Genomic DNA, 23,993 nt, shown 5'->3' with positions numbered 1-23,993 from the left:
TTTCCCAGCATTAGGCTCCTCTTCCTTCTCATTAGGTGGCCAAAGTATTTGAGCTACAACTTCAGGATCTGGCCTTCTAAAGAGCAGTCAGGGTTGATCTCCTCTATGACTGGCCGGTTTGATTGCCTTGCAGTCCAAGGGACTGACAGGAGTCTTCTCCAGCACCATAGTTCAAAGGCCTCAATTCTTTGGCGCTCAGCCTTTCTTATGGTCCAGCTTTCACTGCCATACATTGCAACTGGGAAGACCATAGCCTTGACTATACGCACTTTTGTTGGCAGGGTGATGTCTCTGCTTTTAATGTGCTGTCTAGATTTGCCATGGCTTTCTTCCCCAGGAGCAAGCATCTTTTAATTTCTTGACTACAGTCCCCATCTGCAGTGATCTTGGAGCCCAGGAAAATAAAAACTGTCACTATCTCCATTTCTTCCCCATCTATTTGTCAGGAATTGAGAGGGCCAGATGCCATGATCTTGGTTTTCTTAATGTTAAGTTTCAAGCCAACTTTTGCACTCTCCTCAGGACAGTTAACAACATGTAAAATCATGGCCAATGTTGCTTTTCCAACACAGCTTTTGTTTTGGAAGAACTGTGAAGGCCCTTCACAGTGATATAATATCTCTCTGGGTATATACATCCTAGTAGTCTTTTCTATCTGTTCTTTCCTTTCTGTTGAAAAGGGATCCTTTTTTGGTTAGATGACATAAATTCTTTCCAAGTTCCCAGTTCTTAAAAGAAAAGTGTCATGTGCTGATTGCTAGTGAGGCAAGAAAAGCAATGGGTCTACAAATCTTGCAGAGGTTTGCTAGAAGAGGATTGCAAAACAGTGAAGTTCTCCAAGTATTGAAAGAGTTGGTCATATGAAAATAATTAGTCTAAAACATCAGCAGTTCACTGCAGGGTTGAGAAGAGACACATTTCATGCCAGTGGGTAAGGACGTAAGACAGAGTGATCAGATTTTCTGGTCCAAGCAGAAGGCAGGATTTTGAGATTCTTTTTTTTTTTTAATTCCATTTATATCCCACCCTTCTCCGAAGACTCAGGGCGGCTTACAAGCTTAGCAGTAGCCTTCATTCTATGTACAGTATATGCCTGCTTATTAGGGCTTTCATACACCCCCCAAGCGGCATTATTACAAAGTCAGCTTAATTGCCCCCAACAATCTGGGTCCTCATTTTACCTACCTCGGAAGGACGGAAGGCTGAGTCAACCTTGAGCCTGGTGGGATGCGAGCCTGCACTAATTGCAGGCAGCTGGTGTTACGTAAGGAGGCTTTAGCCCACTGCTCCACCAAGGCTCTTGGGGTCGCGATGGGTTGGACACGACTTCGCAACTAACAACAACAGGGTGGAATTGAGGCATTAGTCCACTGCTCCACCAAGGCTCTCAGATTCTCAGGTGAGAGTTGACAGCAGTCTAGAGAGAGGTTGTCACAGACATCGTCTCAATCAAAGGTCAAATACAGGAAGCTCTTGACACCACCTTGGTACAATCAAGAGTTGTGAAACTCAGTTCTGGTATCTTTCTGATCCTGAGGTTTGGCTTCTCCAGAATTAGGTCATTCTGATGTCTCAACTCTTTTGCTTTTTTTCTCTTTTTCAGAGGAAGAACCATCTGAGAAAAAAAGTGACAAAGTCTGAGATTAAAAAAAATATGAAACCAGAGATTTTTTTATTAATTAATGTATGTCTACAGTCATACAAACACACTCACATTTGGCTTTGACTGAATCTGTACCTGTGTTCTCTAGAAATCTTTACCGATTTTAGAAGGATGTTGATTTTGTCTGTGTGAATTTAGATATACAACCAAGAGTGATTGAAAAGTTGTTCCTTACTTGAGGATATGAACAACAGAGACAGAGTGAGATTATTTAAGGGAGGAGAAAAGGAGAGGAGAAAAGGAAATATCAAGAAAAAATCTTGACAGGGTAATCCATTAAACTATGGAAGAGCTTCTGAAAGAAGAGATAGAGGACTTAAGACTTAAAGTGATAGAGGACATTCAAGATTTAAAAATGAGAGTGGATAGAGTAGCAGAAAATAGATGTGTAAAAATTGTATCTGTCAAATTACTTGTATATGACAACGGACTAAATCAATTTGAATTTTGCTTTATTTCTCTGTTCTAAAAATTGTGCAATCCAGTCTGTCCCTCCCTCCCTTTCTTTTAAAGTCTAATTCATTGGCTGCTCTCAAATGTTTGTTTCCCATAATTCATTGGCTCCAAAACCCAAGAAAGACATATCAAAATTCTTCAAAGCAGTTTTATTTACTGTTCCTCACCCATAAGACAGCAATCTTAACAAACTAAAGCAGAGTACTAGCATCAATAAATATGTACTCTGAGCACTCCTAGAGAGGAGCTTTTTTGACCTTCTTCTTCCCAGATTAGTTATCTAAACTTCTAGAGCTGAATAATTGTAGCTCAGGATTGAAACGAGGGGTCTTTAGTGCTCTCTGAGCTTGGTTGTTGTTGTTTTTTGGGGGGGTTGCAGATGTTTCATTAGCCAATTTAGGTAACATCATCAGTGCTAGAAGGAGGGATTGTGAAGGAGAGGGGAGGATGGTATTAGGCACACAACTTAGATCCTACACATGCACAAATGAAGCTTCATGCACTCGCCCACCACTGCAACAGCCCAGTTCTCAACAAGCCATGGACTGGTAGTGATCAACAAACCAGGAGTTGGAACTCCTGGAGTAGAGGAGGAGGAGGACTATAAGAGTCCTTGGTGCTCTCTGATCTTGGCTGTATTCTTGAAGACATTTTGTTACCCAAACTAGGTAACAACATAAATATGATGTTTAAATAAAGAGACATGGTAATTCCAATGACAGAGAAGATTTGGAGAATGGTTTGAGCTGTCTTTATATTATATGTCTTTATATGTCATGGCATATCACACACACACACACACACACACACACACACACACACACACACACACACATATATATATATATATATATATATATATATATATATATATATATATATATATATATATATATATATATATATATATATGAAGGGACGCGGTGGCTCAGTGGGTTAGGACGCTGAGCTTGTCGATCAGAAGGTCAGCAGTTTGGCGGGTCGAATCCTAAGTGCCGCGTAGCAGAGTGAGCGCCTGTTACTCGTCCCAGCTTCTGCCAACCTAGCAGTTCGAAAGCACGTAAAAATGCAAGTAGAAAAATAGGGACCACTACGGTGGGAAGGTAACAGCGTTCCGTGCGCCTTTGGCGTCTAGTCATGCCGGCCACATGACCACGGAGACGTCCTCGGACAAGCGCTGGCTCTTTGGCTTTGAAACGGAGATGAGCACCGGCCCCTAGAGTCGGAAACGACTAGCACGCATGTGCGGGGGAACCTTTACCTATATATATATATATATATATATATATATATATATATATATATATATATATATTCAGGTTACTTCTGTCTGAGTTTTGTTAGTAGGTGGCAGAGATAGAAGAACAAGGATGATGTATTGCATGAAGGAGCTTGAAGAGCTGCAGTGCCAGGAAAAGTAGAGAACCATTTTTAAACGAAGAGGGATAGCACTAGCTAAGGGGAGACGTTGAAGCGGAGACTCTGAGCTCAGATAATTAAAAGACCAAATCAACATTTTGCCTAAAACCATCAGCCTCTGCAGGACAAGTGTGAGAGTTTTTCCACCAGCACTCCATATGCCGTGAAACATAACGAGGTAGACATTGCAACAGACTCTGCAGAATTGTAATCCAGGGAAATACAATATTCTACCCTAAAAACACCCATTTTCTCACCACGGCGAGCCATCTGCACAGATCATTTAACCTCCACTGATTGCCAGGCAGCAATCAGAAGCTAATTATGCTGCAAATATTGCTCCTTCGTTGTTACGATGGGCCTCTATTATTTCATATGGTATCAGCTTGCCTGGAATGGTATTTGATCCTGGTGTTTTAAATCATTCAACAATTGCATGCATCTTGCAAGCCCATCCACCTTAGAAACAGGATTTAAAGCTGAAATGGATAGGATTAACCAATTATTCAATCGTTATCTATTAGGGCCCACAACTGCTTTGTGGGAAACAGGAACATGATGATTCGATATGTATTTATGAGTTTCTCCCTTCAATCACATTGACATTTATAATCAGTTGAAAGGTTTTGGAGATGCTTAGGAGGGCACTAAGAATTAGAACAACAAAGAAAAATCATAGTTATCACTTTGCTGTCACATGTTGACAGTTCCTGGGGTACTTGAGGGTCATAAAATAGAAATGGGTGCCCACACATGGTCTACAGTCAGAAGTAGCTACTCTGACTTTGGCTTACAGCCTCTTGCTGAATTTGTCAACATCATTTCAATGGAGATACTTCCTTTGAAGAGAGACCAAATGTCATGACTTCGTTTCTTTCCAAGGAAAGAAAACACCAATCAGATGAACTGCTGAGCTGGCAGAGAGGCCAACAAACACAACTGCAAAGCAACACATTTTTCAGTGGAGCAGTACAGGTCTTCTGCTGAAGCTCTTGGAACAAATACAGCCCCCAAGATTGTGGGAAGTCAGACCCCAGCGAAGGAAATATTAAAAGGGCAGAAAAATATATTTCCTAAAAGGATCTTGAAGAGGCAGAAAAGCATGGCCAGTTTTCTTGATAGCCCCAGGTCTCCCTCCCCCAAGCAGAAACCAGCTCTGTACAAATGCAGATGTAAACCCTCAGGAAGGTTAAAGCTAGATTAAGAAGACAAAGACACCTAAAAATCTACATACCCCACCCAGACTCTAAGACGGGACATAATAGGATTAACCGACAGATACCAAAAGGGTAAACCCAGACTTGGCTCAGAATACATGACACAGGAATTAGCCTCAAACAGTAACAGGAAGCAGCTCCAAACAAAAGGCTCCAGAGGGTATAAAACCCCAATCCCTACATATGTTCACTCTCTTTTCTGCCAGAGCCATCTTCCTGTCTGGCTCTCCTCTTCAATAAACTGCAACCTTCTTCCTAAAGCAGTCGCCATGTTTATTCCCAGCTTGGACTGAACCACGATGAAGACTTTTCTTCCAACAAGATCTTACCTCCCTGACCTTTCCCAGCCTCTTATTGGAGCATGAGAAAGGGCCACCTCCAACTTCACTGCTACTGCTGGTACTCCAAGACCCAAGATATGTTTACGGAGAGGAACTACTACACCATGTTTTTGGTGTTTTTTTTTGTTTTGTTTTTTTCATTCAGCCTTGTCTCATTGTTGCTTGAAGAATTTTCCCCCAAACTGGCTAAGATTGTGTGGCCAACCACAATAACGACGCCAATGAAGTGCATATGGAAAGGTTTTCTCAGGTGTTAAAAAAAGGTAAACAGAAAGGAAAAAAGAAGAAGAAGAAGAAGAAGAAGAAGAAGAAGAAGAAGAAGAAGAAGAAGAAGAAGAAGAAGAAGAAGAAGAGGAGGAGGAGGAGGAGGAGGAGGAGGAGGAGGAGGAGGAGGAGGAGGAGGAGGAGGAAGAAGAAGAAGAAGAAGAAGAAGAAGAAGAAGAAGAAGAAGAAGAAGAAGAAGAGGAGGAGGAGGAGGAGGAGGAGGAGGAGGAGGAGGAGGAGGAAGAAGAAGAAGAAGAAGAAGAAGAAGAAGAGGAGGAGGAAGAGGAGGAGGAGGAGGAGGAGGAGGAGGAAGAAGAAGAAGAAGAAGAAGAAGAAGAAGAAGAAGAAGAAGAAGAAGAAGAAGAAGAAGAAGAAGAAGAAGAAGAAGAAGAAGAAGAAGAAGTTGGAAGGGACCTTGGAGGTCATCTAGAGAGAGAGAGAGAGAGAGAGAGAGAGAGAGAGAGAGAGAGAGAGAGAGAGAGAGAGAGAGAGAGAGAGAGAGAGAGAGAGAGAGAGAGAACCCAGACAAGCATTGCCTCACTTCATTTATATGAAATTAGTGTCTCTTTCCAAAGCATGAAGAGCAGGCCTGCCAAAGAGACCGCCTCCCCAAGGCGAAGCGGCGACCTTGTTTTCTTTTTTTGGGTTCCTTTTCAAACAATTCAAGCACTCTGCTGGAAAGATAATTCCTTAATTTCCTCTTTTCTCATGCTTGAGACCACCTGGGCAGTCACTGCAGGATAGTGCAGCAAACTCACATGAATTCTTGATTATCGTCTGCCTGCAAGTCCAGCAAATTGGAATTGGTGGTGCTGCTCGAGGAAATGAGCATGAAAAACAAAACAAAAAACAAAAACAAAAAAAAACCCACAACTTTTTTGGTCCTCTCTTCACAGTAGCCTCATTCTGGCAACAAAGCTGAGATGCCGTAAATATTATTTCTGACACAGGGAGATGTTTGTTTGAGAAACAACCAATTTAATCTTGAGGGCATCGGAGAAAGGATTTTATTTATTTATTTTTTTCCTTTTGTTGTTGTTGTTGTTGTTGCCCAAACAGCAATACGGGATTGTGAACGTAGCATTAAAGAAGAAAGATAGCTGTCAGGCATCTCGCTTAATCTGAAGGAAGGGGACAAGAAATTGGGAGGTAATTAAGTTGACCTTAAGTCTGAAATAGAATTGTGGGGTTTCGTTCAGCTGATCAGAAAAAGGAAAGAGTAAAAATACTCCTTAGAGTATACCAACTGAAATGGTGAGGGTCAGTGCTTTTTTTGTAAAAGAAAAAGGTGCCGGAACTCACACCTCATACAACCCACCTTGCCTACCTTACAAGGTTCCATCCAAAAAAGGTGCCGGAACTCCGTTCTGAGCGTTCTATGAGAAAAAAAGCCCTGGTGAGGGTTATTTCTGAAGATGGCCACAGGGCCCATATTCATTCATTTATTAAGTGGGAGTCAAAGGCAAAAAAATATGGTAATATTGCAGAGGAAATGATTATCAGTATTAATGTAGAAATCATCCCTTTATTTATTCTTAGATTATTTTTATGCACAGGCAAAGTTCCTATGCCACTTCAGTCGAATGAATCTGTTTATAACAATGAATCAACCTCAAAGGAGGAGATAACTACATGTTTTATATATATACATACAGACATACAATTTTGGTCCAGTGATTAACTATCTCTTAGCAATCTTTATTCTTGCTTTTTGCAACCTGTTGCCATCTAATTTGGTTGGGCTTCTACTCCCAGTCAATTGCTGGAAACTGCAGGTTGACAGTTGAATTATATATAATATACATGCACACATACCCAGAAAGATGCGTGTGTGTGTGTGTGTGTGTGTGCGTGTGTGTGTGTGTGTACATTTTTTGGCGTCTGGGACTAAGCAAGTGTATTCTGAATGCTTAACAAACATTATATCTATATCTATAGATATAGATATAGATATATATAGATAGATATATTCATTCATTCTTTTCTTGGGATGATTTGAAAACTATACATTAATCTGGGTGAAGTAATCCCAACAGATTTTGTTTTCATTATTTTCATTTCTCTTTCAGAGTTGTTTTGTAATCTGTTTTGTTTAGCTTCACACAATCCAAAGTTGTGTCTTCTAATTATAGTCTTGCACTTTGCTACCAGCAAAGTTGAAAGCATCTCTCTTACTTTATTCTTTCCTACCAAATTATACATCAGACTTCTCTTGCAATCCTTTGGAACTCCCGGACCTTCTATTTTTTCTCTCTGTAACATCAGTGGAGATGCTACTCAACATGGAAACACATATGCCAAAGCCATCTGGGAGAGAATCTGACTCCGTCCTAAAGAGAAGACATAAATTAGATTTTAAATAACAAAGCATCTGGCAGTTAAGGATGACAAGCTGGCAAGAAAGCAGATGAAAGAAAGGAGGTGGTAAATCAGAAAGTTGCATCCTCAAACTCTGATTTGTTGGCAAAGGCACATCTGTCTTGTCTTGTTTGAAAACTCTAAAGAAGAATCATTTTCCAAACAAACCTCCTTGCAAAGATTCAAGAGATTTGTTATTAATGTTTGGTTTATCAATAAAGGCACTGAAAGAGAAAACACAGCACACATCACAGCACATGTGACAACTGAACATCAATTTTAACCTAGAAACGTTTTTCAAAATAATTCTTAAAAGGTTTGAACTTTTGAAACATTTTGAAACTGTGGGGTCCTTGGTGCTCTCTGAGCTTGATGGTTTTCTTGTAGATGCTTCATTATCCAACTGGGTAACATCTTCAGTGCTAGAAGGGATTGGAGTTGGCTCTTATTTTTATTTCCTAGTAGCTTGCCCTATCAACGTTGGTGGAAGTAGACTTAGTGGCAATCTTGGTGACATGTAATATCCATTTATCCAAATGTTTTAGAGTAGGGCTTTTCAACCTTTTCACCCATTGTACCACTTTCAGGATCTGGCAACATCCGAGGACCACCAGTCGCCTAGCAAGGTGTCAAAAACTTGATGACCAAAAAAAAAAAAAGGAAAAAAGTGATGAAGTACAGGTAGTCCTCGACTTACAACAGTTCGCTTGGTGACTTTTTGAAGTTACAATGGCACTGAAAAAAGTGCCCCCCAAGCCACAGCCAAGCAAGATACTTGCCTCCTTCTGTCCGAGGTTTTCATTGTTGTGAGCATTTCTGTTGAGGATTGGCAGCGGGGGTGGGGGGTGTTTGGTTTTTATTCCCCCCATCTGCTGGGTGGTCGCAGCAGGTTTTGCTCACTTGACATGACCCCGGGACACTGTGACCGTCATAAATATGAATCAGTTGCCAAGCATCTGAATGTAAATCACAAGACCCTGGAGATGCTGCAACATTCCAGCTGATCGGCGCTTCTTCTGGGCTCAGAAGTGCCAGGATCAGCGCCGAGCTCCAGCTGGAGACTGGTGCTGATCCTGACGCTTCCACTGATCCCTGAGAGCCCCGAAGAAGCACTGATCCTGGCACTTCCGCTGAGCCCTGACATCCCTGCAGCTCCAGCCATCTCTCGCTCAGGCTTCTGCGGTACTGCCACCAGTTCAGCTCATTCCCCTCCCCCGCTACCACTTTTTTAGGATGGTCGCATACCACCTGCCAGGTGCCAATCTACCACTGGTTGAAAAGCCCTGTTTTAGAGTCCTCATGACTTTCTAATACCTCAGGCAGTTGATTTTTCTGATCCGCTCCCCCTCCCCCAAATATTAGCAACTGAAGATGCTGCCATGTATACTAGAGACTTCTACATTTGATACGTGATTTTTTTTAAACCACTGCAGTGATCTACCTTCTGGGTTCAGACTCATGTCCCGTTAATTATGACAGTTGTGGCAAGAAGATGCCATGTGAACTGTTTTTAGAAGACATGTCTTCCTAGCATTCATCTCAACCTCTCCCTACCCTGACTCACCCCACCTGTCAGGTGCAAAGGATTAGGACCATAAAGTTACGTTGCAGTTCAAAAGATCTACTGCCCAAGCTCATACACAAAAATCTAGTCAACACTAGAGTTAGTTCAGCACTAAATTGGTGCCAAGTAAGCATCATCGGAATTCAAGGGGGTTGACCTTGGACCATTTATGGGAACGTAATGACTCCAAGTTGATGGTGCACTTCACACCACCTTCAGCTCTGTCTCCTCTTCTTTTATACCCCCAGAGAGATGTGTTAAGATTAAGATTTTCTGGTTTTCTAATAATGTACATCCTTTTGTACATTTGTACATTTGTACATTTCCTATAGAAATGTTCTTACAAGGTCTCCTCAGTGAATCTACCCAGATGTCAGACCTGCCCCAATCTGAATCCCTTAGGAAAGAACAGCTTTTTTTTAATTTAAAAAGTTTTACAATACATTTTAACTTTAATCCCCCCCTCCCCCACCCCCACCCAACCCTCCCTATCCCTTCCCCCCATTCCCTCCTCCCCCCCCCCCGACTTCCCAGAGCTAAATACAGGGTATAAAATCAAAAAACAAACATAAGCACCCCTATGTTATCAGCAATAAACTATTAGTTCTATCTCCTTCTAGCTCATGTAAAATGAATACAAACAATATTAATATTACAAATAAAGTAAAAAAGAAAAAGAGAAAAACAGAAAGGAGCTTTACTCAGAATAGATTTTCTTAATCCCAGTCCTTATTCATATTAATTTCAAAGAAAAAAAAAAAACAAATTCTCAGTTACGCGCCAAAAGCGCCTATCTATTAGCCTTAATAATCTCCAACCAAACTAAACCATAATCAAAAATAATTCTTGCATGTATCGCACCAAATGTCTCGCAGTTCCAAGTCATCCTTGAGTTCAAATAAAAAGAGTAAAAAAAAAAGGTTTAAGCAGTCTGTAAGACAACTTGTTGTTAATTAGGAGCTTGCATACCCATTCTTAGTTCAACACATACTTTTAGTCCATAACCCTAATATACTTTTCTAACAAGCAAATAACATCCATCTTAAATTGTGTTAAATATTAAAAAAAAACTTTCTTTCTCCTCTATGACAAATTTAATCCATTAAGATACTAATTTAAAAATTTAATCAGCAATCTTAACGCCCCAAAACTTTTGGAGCACGTCTGTCATGACCCCCAAAACTTCTTTGGACCGCGCCCCTCCCACATCTTCACTGTAAATACACTTTGGAGATTCCATAACTATCTGCTGGTCTTGCTCTTGCTCTCGTCTCGCTCTTCTTAGGGCAGCACGCGTCTTCCTCTGGCCTCCTGCAACATCCAATGAAACTGTATCTTGATCCCCTCCAACACCATTGTCCTCTATCTGTCTGTCTGCAACATCTTGAAGCTTTCCCTCGCCGTATCCCTTAACAGCTTCCAAAAATGATAGGGGGGTTGCTTTTAACACATTGCTATAAAAATCACGTGCCTGGGCCACAGTAACCAGACGATGTCTTTTACCTTCATGCGTCACCACCAGTCCAACTGGAATCTCCCATCTAAACTTAATATCACATTTCTTAAGTTCCTGTACTAAAAATGCAAAATCTTTCCTTCTCCTTAAAATCTTCGGAGGAATCTCTTTTAAAACCAAGACTTCTTGCTCAGCCACTACCAGTTTAGTATCATAAGCAGCTTGAATAACTTCATCTCTAATTATTCTCTTTGTAAAATAGACCACCACATCTCTGGGTAACTTCCTTTGTCTTGCAATCCATGAATTTACACGAAAAATTTTGTCCATATTTCCCTCAATTTCAGATGCTGGCTGGCCCAATACCCCTTCCAGAGCCTCAGAAATCAGCTGCTTTAAATCTTCTTTACAGTTCTCCTTTAAACCCCTGATTCTAATAGCATACTGCATCTGATGATACTGAGCAAGGCTCAATTCTCCGTCCATTTTATCCCTTATATTTTCATTTTCTAATACCTTTGCTTCTAATATAGAGTTCTTTTGACTGAGATCCTTCACTTTTTCATCCAGCTGTTGCACACATTCAGCTACAGATTCAATCATAGACAACATGTCCACCCTCATTGCTCTAAACTTCTCTTCCATCTTCTTCTCCAGTTTCTCCTCCAACTTTTTCAGCTTTTCATCCATCATGTCAGACATCAATTGTGAATGCTTTCCAAGAGCATCTTGTAAATCCTTAAGCGTCAATGCCGGAGGAGGTGCAGGAGGAAGCAAAGCTTGCAATGAGGTCTGTTGCACCAGGGAAGACCCCGCACTCCGAAGAGCTTTAGAAGTTTTAGCTGCCATCTTCCCCCACTTTCACTTATTGCGCACTTTCACTTTAAAGCTATAAAATCCATTGAGCTAGAGAGTAAAGATAAGAGTCCACATCACCTTGACCTCCTGTACCGCTCTGCCTGCATCTTGATAATCAAAAGTATTTCCTTTTGGCAGGGGTGGTTGCTAACGCCTGGCTCTGCTCCATAAATCCCGGAGCAGGGGCGCTGCGCAGCTCGGAGCAACCCAGGCTTCGGGGGGGCTCAATCCTTCAGCCGCCCAAACTCTCAGCTCAGGCAGCCCCGGAGAGCTCAACCCCTACCTGGGGCCTCACCCCCTCCTCTTCTCCCGAGGAGGGGGCTTCAAATCCATCTAAACAGCTGATCGGCGCTGTTTACGATGGAAAAACACAGCTGCGGAGCGGGCAGCCCGAAAACGGCTGTCTTCGGCGTCGCGTCGCCACCGGAAGCCAGGAAAGAACAGCTTTTGACTCCATTGGTTAAGGCAAAGGGTTCTTTTACTAAGGATATTGGTTGCAGTAAAGTCAAGTCAGCTCTGAAATCTACCGTGCTCGCTACATACAAAAATAAGGTGTACATTTGCTCCCAGCCAATCCCTCCCCCAATGACCAGTCTGTTTTCAGCCAATTGGAGCTCGCCAAGATGTTTTGAGAACTGTTGAGACATTTGGGGATAATCCAGGGTCTCTGGCAATGGGATGCTGGTGCAAACAGTATCCAGCTGCTCTGATCCTTATCACCTGTCATTCCCTCCCTCCGATTTCCTATCACGCATACACATAAAGCTTTATTTCCCTTTCATCCTTCCCCTCCTTTCTTCTTTTGATGGCAGGATGCCTGTGAGGCTCCAAGCTGAGCCAGGCAGAGCTGACACCACATCTGATTGTTCCCATTTGCCCGTAGATCACTGGGCACTGCTAATTTAGGAAAGCACTAGGCTGGTAACGTAGGGTCAGGCATGACATGGACTTCCCATATGCTTGGGTTCAGCATTCTCCTAGAAGACAATTAGTTCTGTTTTAAACAGGCATTGAGCAGTCTTTTAAAAGAGAAGCAGACCTTGTTTAAAGAAGAGGAGTATCTGCACAGAAGGTCAATTGAAACCGGGAAAGAAAATTAGGTTTTGCAAGCTTTATATTGCTGATCCTGTCCCCGATGAGCGCATTACAGGTTCTTCTGATAAAAGAGGAAATCAATAAATAATTACTTAGAAAGCAGGCTTATTTTTGCAATTCATTCACTTTATATCCACATTCTCCATCATGCTCCACCTTTTCCATGTGTCCTTCAGCAATTTAGTACCAACCATTTAGCTTTGTTTCCATGTACAGGTCTCCAACCTCTATCTCTACGACAGTGTCCTTATGCTGGCCAACGCTTTCCACCGAAAGCTAGAAGACCGGAAATGGCACAGCATGGCAAGCTTGAACTGCATGAGAAAATCAACCAAACCTTGGAATGGAGGCCGATCCATGTTGGAGACGATCAAGAAGGTAATCTAATGGACCTGCTTTTCCAAGAAGTATAGGCCAAGCAAGTTGGTCAGCTCTTGATCCCAAGGGAGAAAGGCAAATGGTTGTACACTAAATATTTTAAACACAGATGGTTTGAAAGAAAACCCTGGGGAGGGAGAAAAACAAAATCCATTTTTTTTCTCTGTCACTCAACTAGGTGAAACTCTTTTTTTAAGGGTCATATCAGTGGATTGACAGGCATTATGGAATTCCAAGAAGATGGCGCCAATCCCTACGTCCAGTTTGAAATTCTTGGAACGAGCTACAGTGAAACATTTGGCAAAGATGTCCGAAGGGTAATTCTTCTTCTTTCTTCTGTTTCATTCCCCTTCAGTTTATCTGGAGGACATGCTGTCTTTTTGCAGTACAAATGTTTGTGGTTTTTTTTTTCAATTCTAAAGGCATTAATTTTGTCCACTTGTGCCGTCTTGAACGAGCGTGTCTTTATAGAGATGTTCTTATATCCAGCACCATTGTGCACTGACTAGAGATAAAGATGTAACACAATGTTAGGTAAATTGTAACATAACAGGCATAACTGTGATACGGTCCTAATTAGGGAACTTATTGTCCCTCTGTTTTATCAGTAAAACCCTGCATGTAGCGGATATGGAGAAAACATTTTATTGATAAAACATGAAACCTGAAAAAAATGTTTTATATCTTACCTAGTTTTGTGTTTATTCATTGCTAGTGTTTTCATTGCTTATACTCCTTCTCACATGAGATTGAAGAAGAGTTAATCTTCCTTTTTAAGATATTTCCCCAAATCTTCTCCTCCTGCCTCCTCCTACTCCCCCCACCCACTCAACTTATGAAGGGATAGGTAGTGATCCAGACCATTAAAGTAAAGGTAAAGGTTCCCCCGCACATGTGTGCTAGTCGTTTCCGACTCTAGGGGCCGGTGCTCATCTCTGTTTCAAAGCTTGTCCGAGGACGTCTCCGTGGTCATGTGGCCGGCATGACTAGATGCCAAAGGCGCACGGAACGCTGTTACCTTCCCACCGGAGTGGTCCCTATTTTTCTACTTGCATTTTTACGTGCTTTCAAACTGCTAGGTTGGCAGAAGCTTGGACGAGTAACAGGCGCTCACTCTGTTACGCGGCACTCGGGATTCGACCCGCCAAACTGCCGACCTTCTGATCGACAAGCTCAGCGTCCTAACCCACTGAGCCACCGCGTCCCTTATAGCAGTTAATAGCAGGAATAAATAGCTGGAAAGGAAAGATTTAGGCTCTCCCTAAACTCTGCTGGCCAATGCAAGCTATCCATTCCCAAAGGTCTTATGGCAGAGAAGTAATGTCTCTCTAATATTAAATATTAAATACATTAAAAGTTATATGCAACTGCATGCATTAAAAGCAACTAAATAACCTGCAGCCTGACTGAGAATGGAGCAAACCATAACAGGATATCCTTTGTTTTGCCTGGAGCTTGAATGGTCTGCCGATGTTTATGCATTTATTTATTATTTTTTGCCTCTATTTAGCTCCTCTTTGAGACTTAGAAGATCAGCTGCATAAGCTTTTTCTATTTATGGACTTGGATCTGAATTTATTATGTGGGTCTCTCTTGTCCTGGTTGACCTTGTTTCTTTCCATTGAGTGGACTTTACAATGTGTTCCACACTAATATTTTAAGAGTTGGGAGGTGTTGTATACATGCAACTTTTATGGGAGAACTGAGGCCACACAAAGCCTCTTTGGGCTTTATTTCTTTGGGGTTTGAAATAATGGGTAACATTCCCAGGAAGAAGAAACATTTCTGGAAGCTTTGCCATATAATTTATAAAGAGCAGGAAGGTTGCCCTCCATCATTGTCTCACCCAATGTAGGAGAAGGAGTGGCAGAATCTGGGGGTGGAGTCAAAAGAGGGATCATCTTAGAATCCCTATGTAGCCACAGTATAGAGCAGGGGGTAGCTAGGCTGACTCAGGAATTCTGGGAGTTGAAGTCCATGAGTCATAAAAGAGCCGAGGTTGCCTACCCCTGATGTAGACTAAGTCCAACCTCCCTTGAATTGTCTTGACCCCTTATCAAACTCCAAGCAGGTGCGATCCATTAGTTGAGAGAACCCCTGTGCATTGGCTTTTAGTAATAAACCACTTTAATTGGACCTTCAGATTGTGGCTCTGGTCTTTAGCCCCTGACACCCAATCTCTCTCATGGGATTTCACTTAGAAGAGGAAGAAAACTCTGGGCAAAGTTGACATGATCTTGTGTATCGTGAGCATCCTAACATTTATTTATTTATTTATTTATTTATTTATTATAGTTTTTATAAACCGCCCTTCTCCCGAGGGACTCGGGGCGGTGTACAGAGGAAGGAAGGTATACAGATCGAACAATAAAAATAATAAGAAACACTAATGAACACAAACTGGGACCCCAATTAACGCTATCATGCCAGGCCAGCCTGCTGAAACAGGAAAGTTTTTAAGTCGCGACGGAAGGTACGGAGGTCAGGGGCCATCCGGATTTCTGTTGGTAAGGTGTTCCAGAGGGCTGGCGCACCCACTGAGAATGCCCTCCCCCTGGGGGCCACCAGCCGACATTCCTTGAGCGGTGGCACCCTGAGGAGGCCCTCTCTGTGGGAGCGCACAGGACGGTGGGGTGCTGACATCGGCAGAAGGTGCTCCCGAAGGTAGTCCGGACCCATGCCATGTAGGGCTTTGTAAGTCATCGTTAGCACCTTGAACTTCACACGGAAGGCAGCCGGAAGCCAGTGCAGCGCACGGAGGAGAGGTGTGATATGGGAGTATCGGGAGGCTCCCAAGAGTGTCCGTGCCGCCGCACTTTGCACCAGTTGAAGCTTCCGAGTGGATCTCAAGGGCAGCCCCATGTAGAGAGCGTTACAATAGTCTAGGCGAGATGTCACAAGGGCATGGGTGACTGTACGTAAGGAATCCAGGTCCAGATAAGGCCGTAGTTGGCGAATTAGTCGAACCCGGGAGAAGGCCCCCTTGGTCACAGCTCCAATGTGGTCTTCCAGGGAGAGCTGCGAGTCTAGGAGGACACCCAGGTTGCGGGCCCTATCAACAGGGGGAAGTAACTTGTCCCCAATGTTAAGCAGTGGGACGTTCTGAATCTCCTGGTTTCCCGGTACGTACAGCCATTCAGTCTTGTCCGGGTTCAGTTGAAGCCTGTTTCTCCCCATCCATTCCCGGACCGCTTTCAGGCAGCGGGACATCACGTCTAGGGCATCACTGATATTGTTTGGAGTTGAGATAAAAAGCTGGGTGTCATCAGCATACTGATGGTACCCTACTCCAAAACTGCGAATGATCTCACCCAGCGGTTTCATGTAGATGTTGAACAGGAGAGGCGAGAGGACCGACCCCTGAGGGACTCCGCAAGCGAGAGGCCTCGGGGTCGACCTCTGTCCCCCTGTCAGCACCGACTGCGAGCGACCCTGGAGAAAGGAGGAGAACCAACGCAGAACCGTGCCTCCCACTCCCAGTCCCCTGAGGCGTCGCAGCAAGATACCATGGTCGATGGTATCGAAAGCCGCCGAGAGGTCTAATAAGACTAGGACAGAGGAATGGCCCCTGTCCCGGGCTCTCCAGAGATCATTCATCAGAGCGACCAATGCCGTCTCCGTGCTGTAGCCCGGCCTGAAACCCGATTGGTACGGGTCTAGATAAACCGCTTCATCCAGGATCTGAGGAAGTTGGTGCGCCACCACGCTCTCAACAACCTTCGCAAGGAAGCGAAGATTGGAGACTGGACGAAAGTTATTCAAAGAGGATGGGTCCAAGGTGGGCTTCTTGAGGAGAGGTCTCACCACCGCCTCCTTCAAGGCGGTGGGGAAGTGACCCTCACTCAGAGAAGCAGAGATGACCGCTAGGAACCAGCCTCGTGTCGCCTCTCGAGCTGCATAGGCCAGCCAGGAAGGGCACGGGTCCAGTAAGCATGTGGAGGAGCTTAACCTTCTCATAATCCTGTCCACTTCCTTAGGAGTTACAGGATCAAATTCTTCCCAGATGACGTCGACAAGACTGTCCATGTCTTGTTCTTCCATCTCAGCCCAGTTGGAGTCCAGACCAGTTCGAATCCGAGCGATTTTATCCAGCAGATATTGACCAAATTCCTCGGCTCGACCCTGCAAGGGTTCCTCCCTCACCTCTTGGTTTAATAGGGAGCGAGTCACCCTGAACAAGGCAGCTGGGCGATTATCTGCGGACGCGATGAGGGTGGAAAAGTAGTTGGATTTTGCCACCCTTATCGCAGCGAGATAAGACCTGGTGAGGATTCTTAGTCGCAATCGGTCGGATTCGGATCGACTGGACCTCCAACGGCTCTCTAGGCCCCGTCTCCGACGCTTCATCTCCCGGAGCTCCTCGGTGAACCATGGGGCTCGCTGGGATCTGCGCCGGGTCAGAGGCCGCAAGGGTACAACTCGGTCCAGAGCCTCCGTGGCTGCCTTTTCCCAGGCTTCCACTAAGGCTTCCGCCGAGCTGTGAGCAGGGGGTGCATGCGAGTCCCTAAGCGCTGCCTGGAACTTATCAGGTTAACATCCTAAATTTCCTATGTAGCAGAAATTTCCATAGTGATAAAATATACATAAGAATTAGATTCATTCTCCTTCTAGTGCAGCACCTTGTAACCTCTAGCGCAGCGCCTTGTTAAGGATCTGGAAATCCTCTGGAAATCCATTGGTTGGCACTGCAGTAGCTCCATAACATCAAGTCCAGGTGACATTGACCCACTAAAAGACAACTTGGAAAAAGAAAAGCCAAGTAATGTATGATTTATTTATTTTTTATAGTCAGAGAGTATAAACCTGAGACAGGATTGGACAGATTTGCACAATTCTTATTTTATTAGTAGTACTATTTTAATTCTTGAAGGGCAAGACAGGACAGGGATATGCAGTGAGCTCATATATTTTCTTTTTAAACATGTATTTTAAGAAATTGCTGGCAATAATTAAAAAAAATAAATTAAGGTTAAAAATTCTCAAATTACAGTATAATGAGAATTAAACATCAAAAAGTGAAGAAAAAAATCCTTAGATGGACATTTAACATTGGATTATTATAGGCAGGCGGGGGGGGGGGAATCTCAAGAGACTAGCCAACCCCACAGTTGCGTGGACCCCTGTGCCTCTCCACACATAATTTTGCCTTCTAAAAAGTCAACCTTTGCAACTCATTCTCAAGCTCCCCTTCCCCACGGTATGCAGACAAAGCATTTGCTGTATTTTGCAAGAAAGAGCCTGCTCTGAGTGGTAGCATTTATCCCCAGCTATTCATTTCTCCATTTTAAGCCTTTCTTTCTTAAAATATCACTTGTTTCTTTAGATCAACCTTCCTAGCTCGCTTCGCTCTTTCCAAAGCAGCATGCAGATGTAGTCTCTGATAATGCTTTTGATTCTCTTGTTTGGAGCAGAACACTTATGAAGACCTCCTTTGAGATATCTGGTGCCTTTGTCCTTATTACTTTTTTTTTAATGACTCTCATGATTAGTAATGAAGAAAGTTTAAAAATGGGGCACATCATTTAGAAGTTCCTTCCATGGAAAGCTGAGCACATTTCTTTTAGAAATAGTAGCACAACAGACCCAACCATTTATGGCCCATATCCAGTTTGAAGGTTGTTTTTTTTAAAAAAAAATATATCTGTGATGGTGTCTGGTAAAATTACAAATGTGCTACAAAATCTGCAGTACTCCTTGGAGTTAAAGCCAGAGAAGGGAATCATCTAACTAACATATCAGAGTAATGAAAATTCTAAGATACTATTTATTTCTGGAAACAGGGTAGATTGTTGAAGCTTGTTGCATATTTGAGATGCTTAATTTAAAAGAAGTTGATTGATGAAGGTGAAATCTATTGAGATCTCAATGCTCTTTGTGATTTGAAGCAGACTTTTTGTTTTTAGTCCATTGTGTTTATAGTCAGTTAGTTGCCCGGAGTTGTTTCTGAGAGATGAACAGCAGTCTAAGTTTGTTTCTTAAATAAGAACCTTTACGATACATCAGAAAATGAAGCAGAATGAGTGTGAGGTGGTCTTCAGAACTTAAAAATGCAATAACAGGCCCATGAAAAACACTGTATTATCTCAGAGGGAAAGATATGTGTCATTTTTTTAAGCAAATGTACAAGGGTGATCAATTACATGTGTTTCCTTGTTAATTATTTGGTTAGCCTTATTATTACAGTTTTGAAACAATTCCAAATAGGGAGGGAGGGAGGGAGGGAAGGAGAGAGAGAGAGAGAGAGAGAGAGAGAGAGAGAGAGAGAGAGAGAGAGAGAGAGAGAGAGAGAGAGAGAGAGAGAGAGAGAGAGAATAAAATTTTTAAACACCCTCAGCCATTGTACTGAGATACTAAGACTATTAAGTCAGTTTCCAAAGCAAGAGCAGAACAATACTTCAATCTTTTTCAAAAATATTCCACTGTTTCCCATAGTGACTAGAACTTTAGGCTATATAAGCGAAAGGTACCCTCCAAAAATCACTTCTGGCTGCAACAATTGTGCTTCAGTCCACCTTAGGAATGAAACAGTTGTGTTTATTCACGGTTTAAAAAAAAACATGCCTGTTCCAGGTAAACCATGTAGAAGATGACTAACCTTGGGCATGGACAGGTAAAATGGCTTCTCTTGTAGGGTGACACTTTCCAGCTAGGTAACCTGGTTGGTATGTTCTAAGAAAGAACAAACATGGAAGCAAGCGCAGGTGTGTATTCTAAAGGTGAAGGTTGAAATAATGTAGAAGCAGAATAAAGATACAGTGACAATGAAACAATAGAATTTAAAAGAATGATTTCCTATATTTGGTCTCTAAATACAATCTAGACGTCTTCCATTATCTCCAAAGACCACATGGATATTGATTGTAAAGCTTGGGGACCTTAACTCTGATACCTGTGAATTATGAAACAGGATTTTTTTTGATCAATATTTTCTTTAATTTTATTTTATTCAGAAAGTCAAAATACAAGCTGGGGGAAAAAAAGAAAATTTACAGAAACAAAACAAAATTAGATTTTTTAAAAAGTGTGTTACAAAAGACAAGAACACATATACATATATTGTCCCCCCAGTTGAAGTATATTACAACAATACTGTAGTCATGTCCCCTCCTTGGCAAGCAGGCCTACAATTTATAAATTTCTACATATCTATCTGCAACCAATTTAATCTGTCATCTATCTTCTATGCATAAGAAAAGATAGTTAACAGGTAATCCATTATCTCAGATCAGAGATAACAATTTCAGTCATCTCTGGTAGGTAAGAATTTTTTCTAGATAAGAAGCCATTGAAGGCTTTCTACAAGTTAAATACAATAGGTAAAGGTTCCCCCGCACATGCGTGCTAGTCGTTTCTGACTCTAGGGGCCAGTGCTCATCTCCGTTTCAAAGCCGAAGAGCCAGCGCTTGTCTGAGGACGTCTCCGTGGTCATGTGGCCGGCATGACTAGACACCAAAGGCACACGGAACGCTGTTACCTTCCCACCGTAGTGGTCCCTATTTTTCTACTTGCATTTTTACGTGCTTTTGAACGGCTAGGTTGGCAGAAGCTGGGATGAGTAACAGGTGCTCACTCTGCTACGCGGCACTCGGGATTCGACCTGCCAAACTGCCGACCATCTGATCGACAAGCTCAGCATCCTAACCCACTGAGCCACCGCGTCCCTTTAAATACAATAGTAGATTGTTAATAGAGAGAGCTTTGCAGTTTAATTTTGCTGTTAGAACTTTTACAGAATCTTGAATGAATGAAAACAGCCAACAATAAATAGAAAAACCAGCATAAGCTAAGTGAAAGAACACCACAGGAAACAAAACAAAAAAAAGCGGGGGTGGGGGGAATCAACCCTGAATAAAGGAGAATTTAAAATAAAGATGGAAAGTTCCAGGGTCCACCAAAGAAGCAAAATTGAAGGGCTACGTCATATAAAGCTACATCAAAGTGGCCCACAGCAGGCTCATCCAGAGATGTTTTGCCTTGCAAAAAGAAACTGAAGTTGAGACAAATAAATCATGCTCATCAAAAATTGGGGCCTATTTATAATCTTTAGACTCTGGAGTTTTCAGCACTGCAACAGAATCAATCGTGAAGTATATAAATGCAATACAACGTTTGTAGCAAATGTTACATTATGCCTGCAAGGTGCCAGATACATAGAATTGGAATCAGTAGTTTGAAACGGTTACAATCAAATCCAATCATACTTCCCAACATGTTTAATAATTCACAAACTTAGCTGCTAAGTGCCTGGAATTTTTTCTATATTAAAATACCCCCCCCCCAAAAAAAAAAATCACCATTCCCCACATTTTGTTGCTTTTCCATTTTGATTTTCATGTCCTTGTATTTCAGCATAAAATCCTTCTTAAGCAACTGAAGTCAGCAACAAAGTCTAGTATAGCACCTAAATTGAAAATCTAAAGCAGACAGCAATTATAAATGGGCATAGATTAGATTTGTGACAACTCATGTACAATTTTTCAACACTTTTGTTGTTCTGTACCAGCCTGCTACCAGCCCTGCAGATAAGGCAGGGACAACCCCTTTTACAAGAAGGCAAGAGGCTGGAACTAAGCCTGCCAAATTTATTAACATAAAAACATAAACAGAGCAAAGAGAGCAAACACGAACCATGAAACAGGAGCTATTCAAGTGGTTGCCTTCAGCAAACCAGCCCTCCCACGCATTCCCCTTTTATACAGTTCAGGGCGTGGCTTCTCTCTGCCTCCTTCCGAGGTGCCCCATTGCCTTCCTCTGTTTACTCCTGATTGACTGCCTCCTGCGTCGGGCATCCTTGAACAGGGCCAGCTGTGGGTCATCTTCATCCACGCTGTCAGGCTCACACAGCTGGGTCTGCATCGTAACCAGGTGGGGCCTGGCTGAGGGCTCTCATCAGCAAGCTCTCCAACCCCCTCAGCAACCTCTCCAACACCCCCCTCCTCCTCCTCTGAATCGTCCGACCCAACTGCCAAACCCACAGGCTGACCCTGAATCACAACATTTGTGTTTTCTACAAGCTATTTTTCTTTTTTTACTTGACATATACATCCAGGGCTTTTTTCCTCATAGAACGCTCAGAACGGAGTTCCGGCACCTTTTTTGGATGGAACCTTGTAGGGTAGGCAAGGCGGGTTGTATGACATGTGTGAGTTCCGGCACCTTTTTCTTTTACAAAAAAAGCACTGTATACATCCATACTGTTAATAACCAAATTGGACTTGACCAATTGCCATCTTACTCCATCTCCTTCAGTGAATTCCTTTTCTTTCTTACATTCTCTTACTGTTAAGTTTGTACAAACTGTCCCCTTTTATTACCTGCATATTTACTATCTCCTTTGAAGTGTAATAACAGAAGACATTTATGTTTTGTTGCTGAAATTATTTAACATGCTCCTGTGCTTCATTAACTGATACAGATTATCAGTATGGTCTATCAATGTAGCCCACTCTACAGTATAATTTGATGATATGCCAGTATAGTTAGCAAGCAGCGGACCAGTTTCTAAGTTCAACAAATAATGACTTCTATGGCCCCAGTCCTTCTACTTTCTGACTGCTGGTTTTAGAGAGAAATTAAGTTAGATTACATGGTGGCTCAGTGGGTTAGGATGCTGAGCTTGTCGATCAGAAGGTCGGCAGTTTGGCGGGTCGAATCCCGAGTGCCGCGTAACAGAATGAGCGCCTGTTACTCGTCCCAGCTTCTGCCAACCTAGCAGTTTGAAAGCACGTAAAAATGCAAGTAGAAAAATAGGGACCACTACGGTGGGAAGGTAACAGCGTTCTGTGCGCCTTTGGCGTCTAGTCATGCCGGCCACATGACCACGGAGACGTCCTCGGACAAGCACTGGCTCTTCGGCTTTGAAACGGAGATGAGCACCGGCCCCTAGAGTCGGAAGCGACTAGCACGCATGTGCGGGGGAACGTTTACCTTTACCTTACCATATTTGTTACTAAGGTTTTCTTTGAGGGCAGATTTGTAAACCTCTTAACCTCATGGCTATCTGATACTCCATAGAGATCATAGCTAAAGCATCTTAGCATAGCCCCAAAAACATATCTGTTCCTCTAAAATTTTTGTTTCTTGTTTGTGCATATCTAAATTCTCTGGGTGGTAAGAAACTGGGGAAGGAGAGGTTTCACAACCTTGATGATGTGTTTGCAATGCAAGCATTATAATTTACTCATATAAAATTCACTCGCTGGGGGGAAGCAAAAATGATCTCTGTACCTAAATATTCACAAAATATCCAGATTGTTTTCAAAATAAATAAATAAATCTAAGAATACTGATGAAGGAATCCTCATTTTTTAAAAAAAGAAAACCAAGTTTTAATTATGAACTTCTTCCTGAGTTATATAATTTTATATGCAAATTCTGCTAAATACCACTACTATAGTATATTATTTATCAGGATCTGTTTTTTGATTTGAGAATGAACTGCCCTATTGGCATTTGAAGCCTTCATTAACTCCTTCAAAATTACACTTGCAAACTATTGATTGTTGCAAATTACTGATTGCTTTAGATGCATAAGAGTTGTTGCCATTTTAATTCATGAGTTTACTAAACAGTGTCCCAAAATAAAATCTACTCCCATCATTATTAATAGTCCATATCAAGACAAAAAGGCATATGACAAAATTAAGAGAGTGGTTAATATGATACTCTTCTGGATTTGTAGTACAGGCCAGATAGCAACCATGAAATATAAGTATGCTTCTGTTCTATCTACAGAGCCTTCTATATATAATAAATGCAAAGGAATAGCTGCATAGCATTTAGAGTTAGATGAGATGCTTTACGGAGTAATTAGTTTCAAAAGCAATTGAGTTAGATGAATTACTACAGGGCTGAGGCAGTTGCTTGGATAAGAACTCAAGAGTAATGTGAGATCTGATCATCCCTTTTCACGCATTTATACCAG

At 42.3% G+C, this 23,993-nt stretch overlaps 1 protein-coding gene across 1 annotated transcript in view; it reads left to right on the top strand.

Annotated features, from left to right (window-relative positions):
• The window catches only part of GRID1 (glutamate ionotropic receptor delta type subunit 1), a gene marked incomplete at its 5' end in the record, with an annotated part of 689,879 nt that overhangs the window by 581,354 nt on the left and 84,532 nt on the right, over positions 1-23,993 (top strand). Inside the window, 2 exons of the mRNA XM_081328616.1 lie at positions 12,908-13,069; positions 13,267-13,386. Coding sequence (XP_081184742.1) covers positions 12,908-13,069; positions 13,267-13,386 — 282 coding nt within the window. The remainder of the gene's footprint in view (positions 1-12,907; positions 13,070-13,266; positions 13,387-23,993) is intronic.

The sequence above is a fragment of the Vipera berus genome, assembly GCF_964194415.1.
Source record: "Vipera berus genome assembly, chromosome: 5".
Classification (NCBI taxonomy): domain Eukaryota; kingdom Metazoa; phylum Chordata; class Lepidosauria; order Squamata; family Viperidae; genus Vipera; species Vipera berus.
Note: the sequence above shows the minus strand (reverse complement) of the source record. Positions and strands in the feature narration are given on the sequence as shown.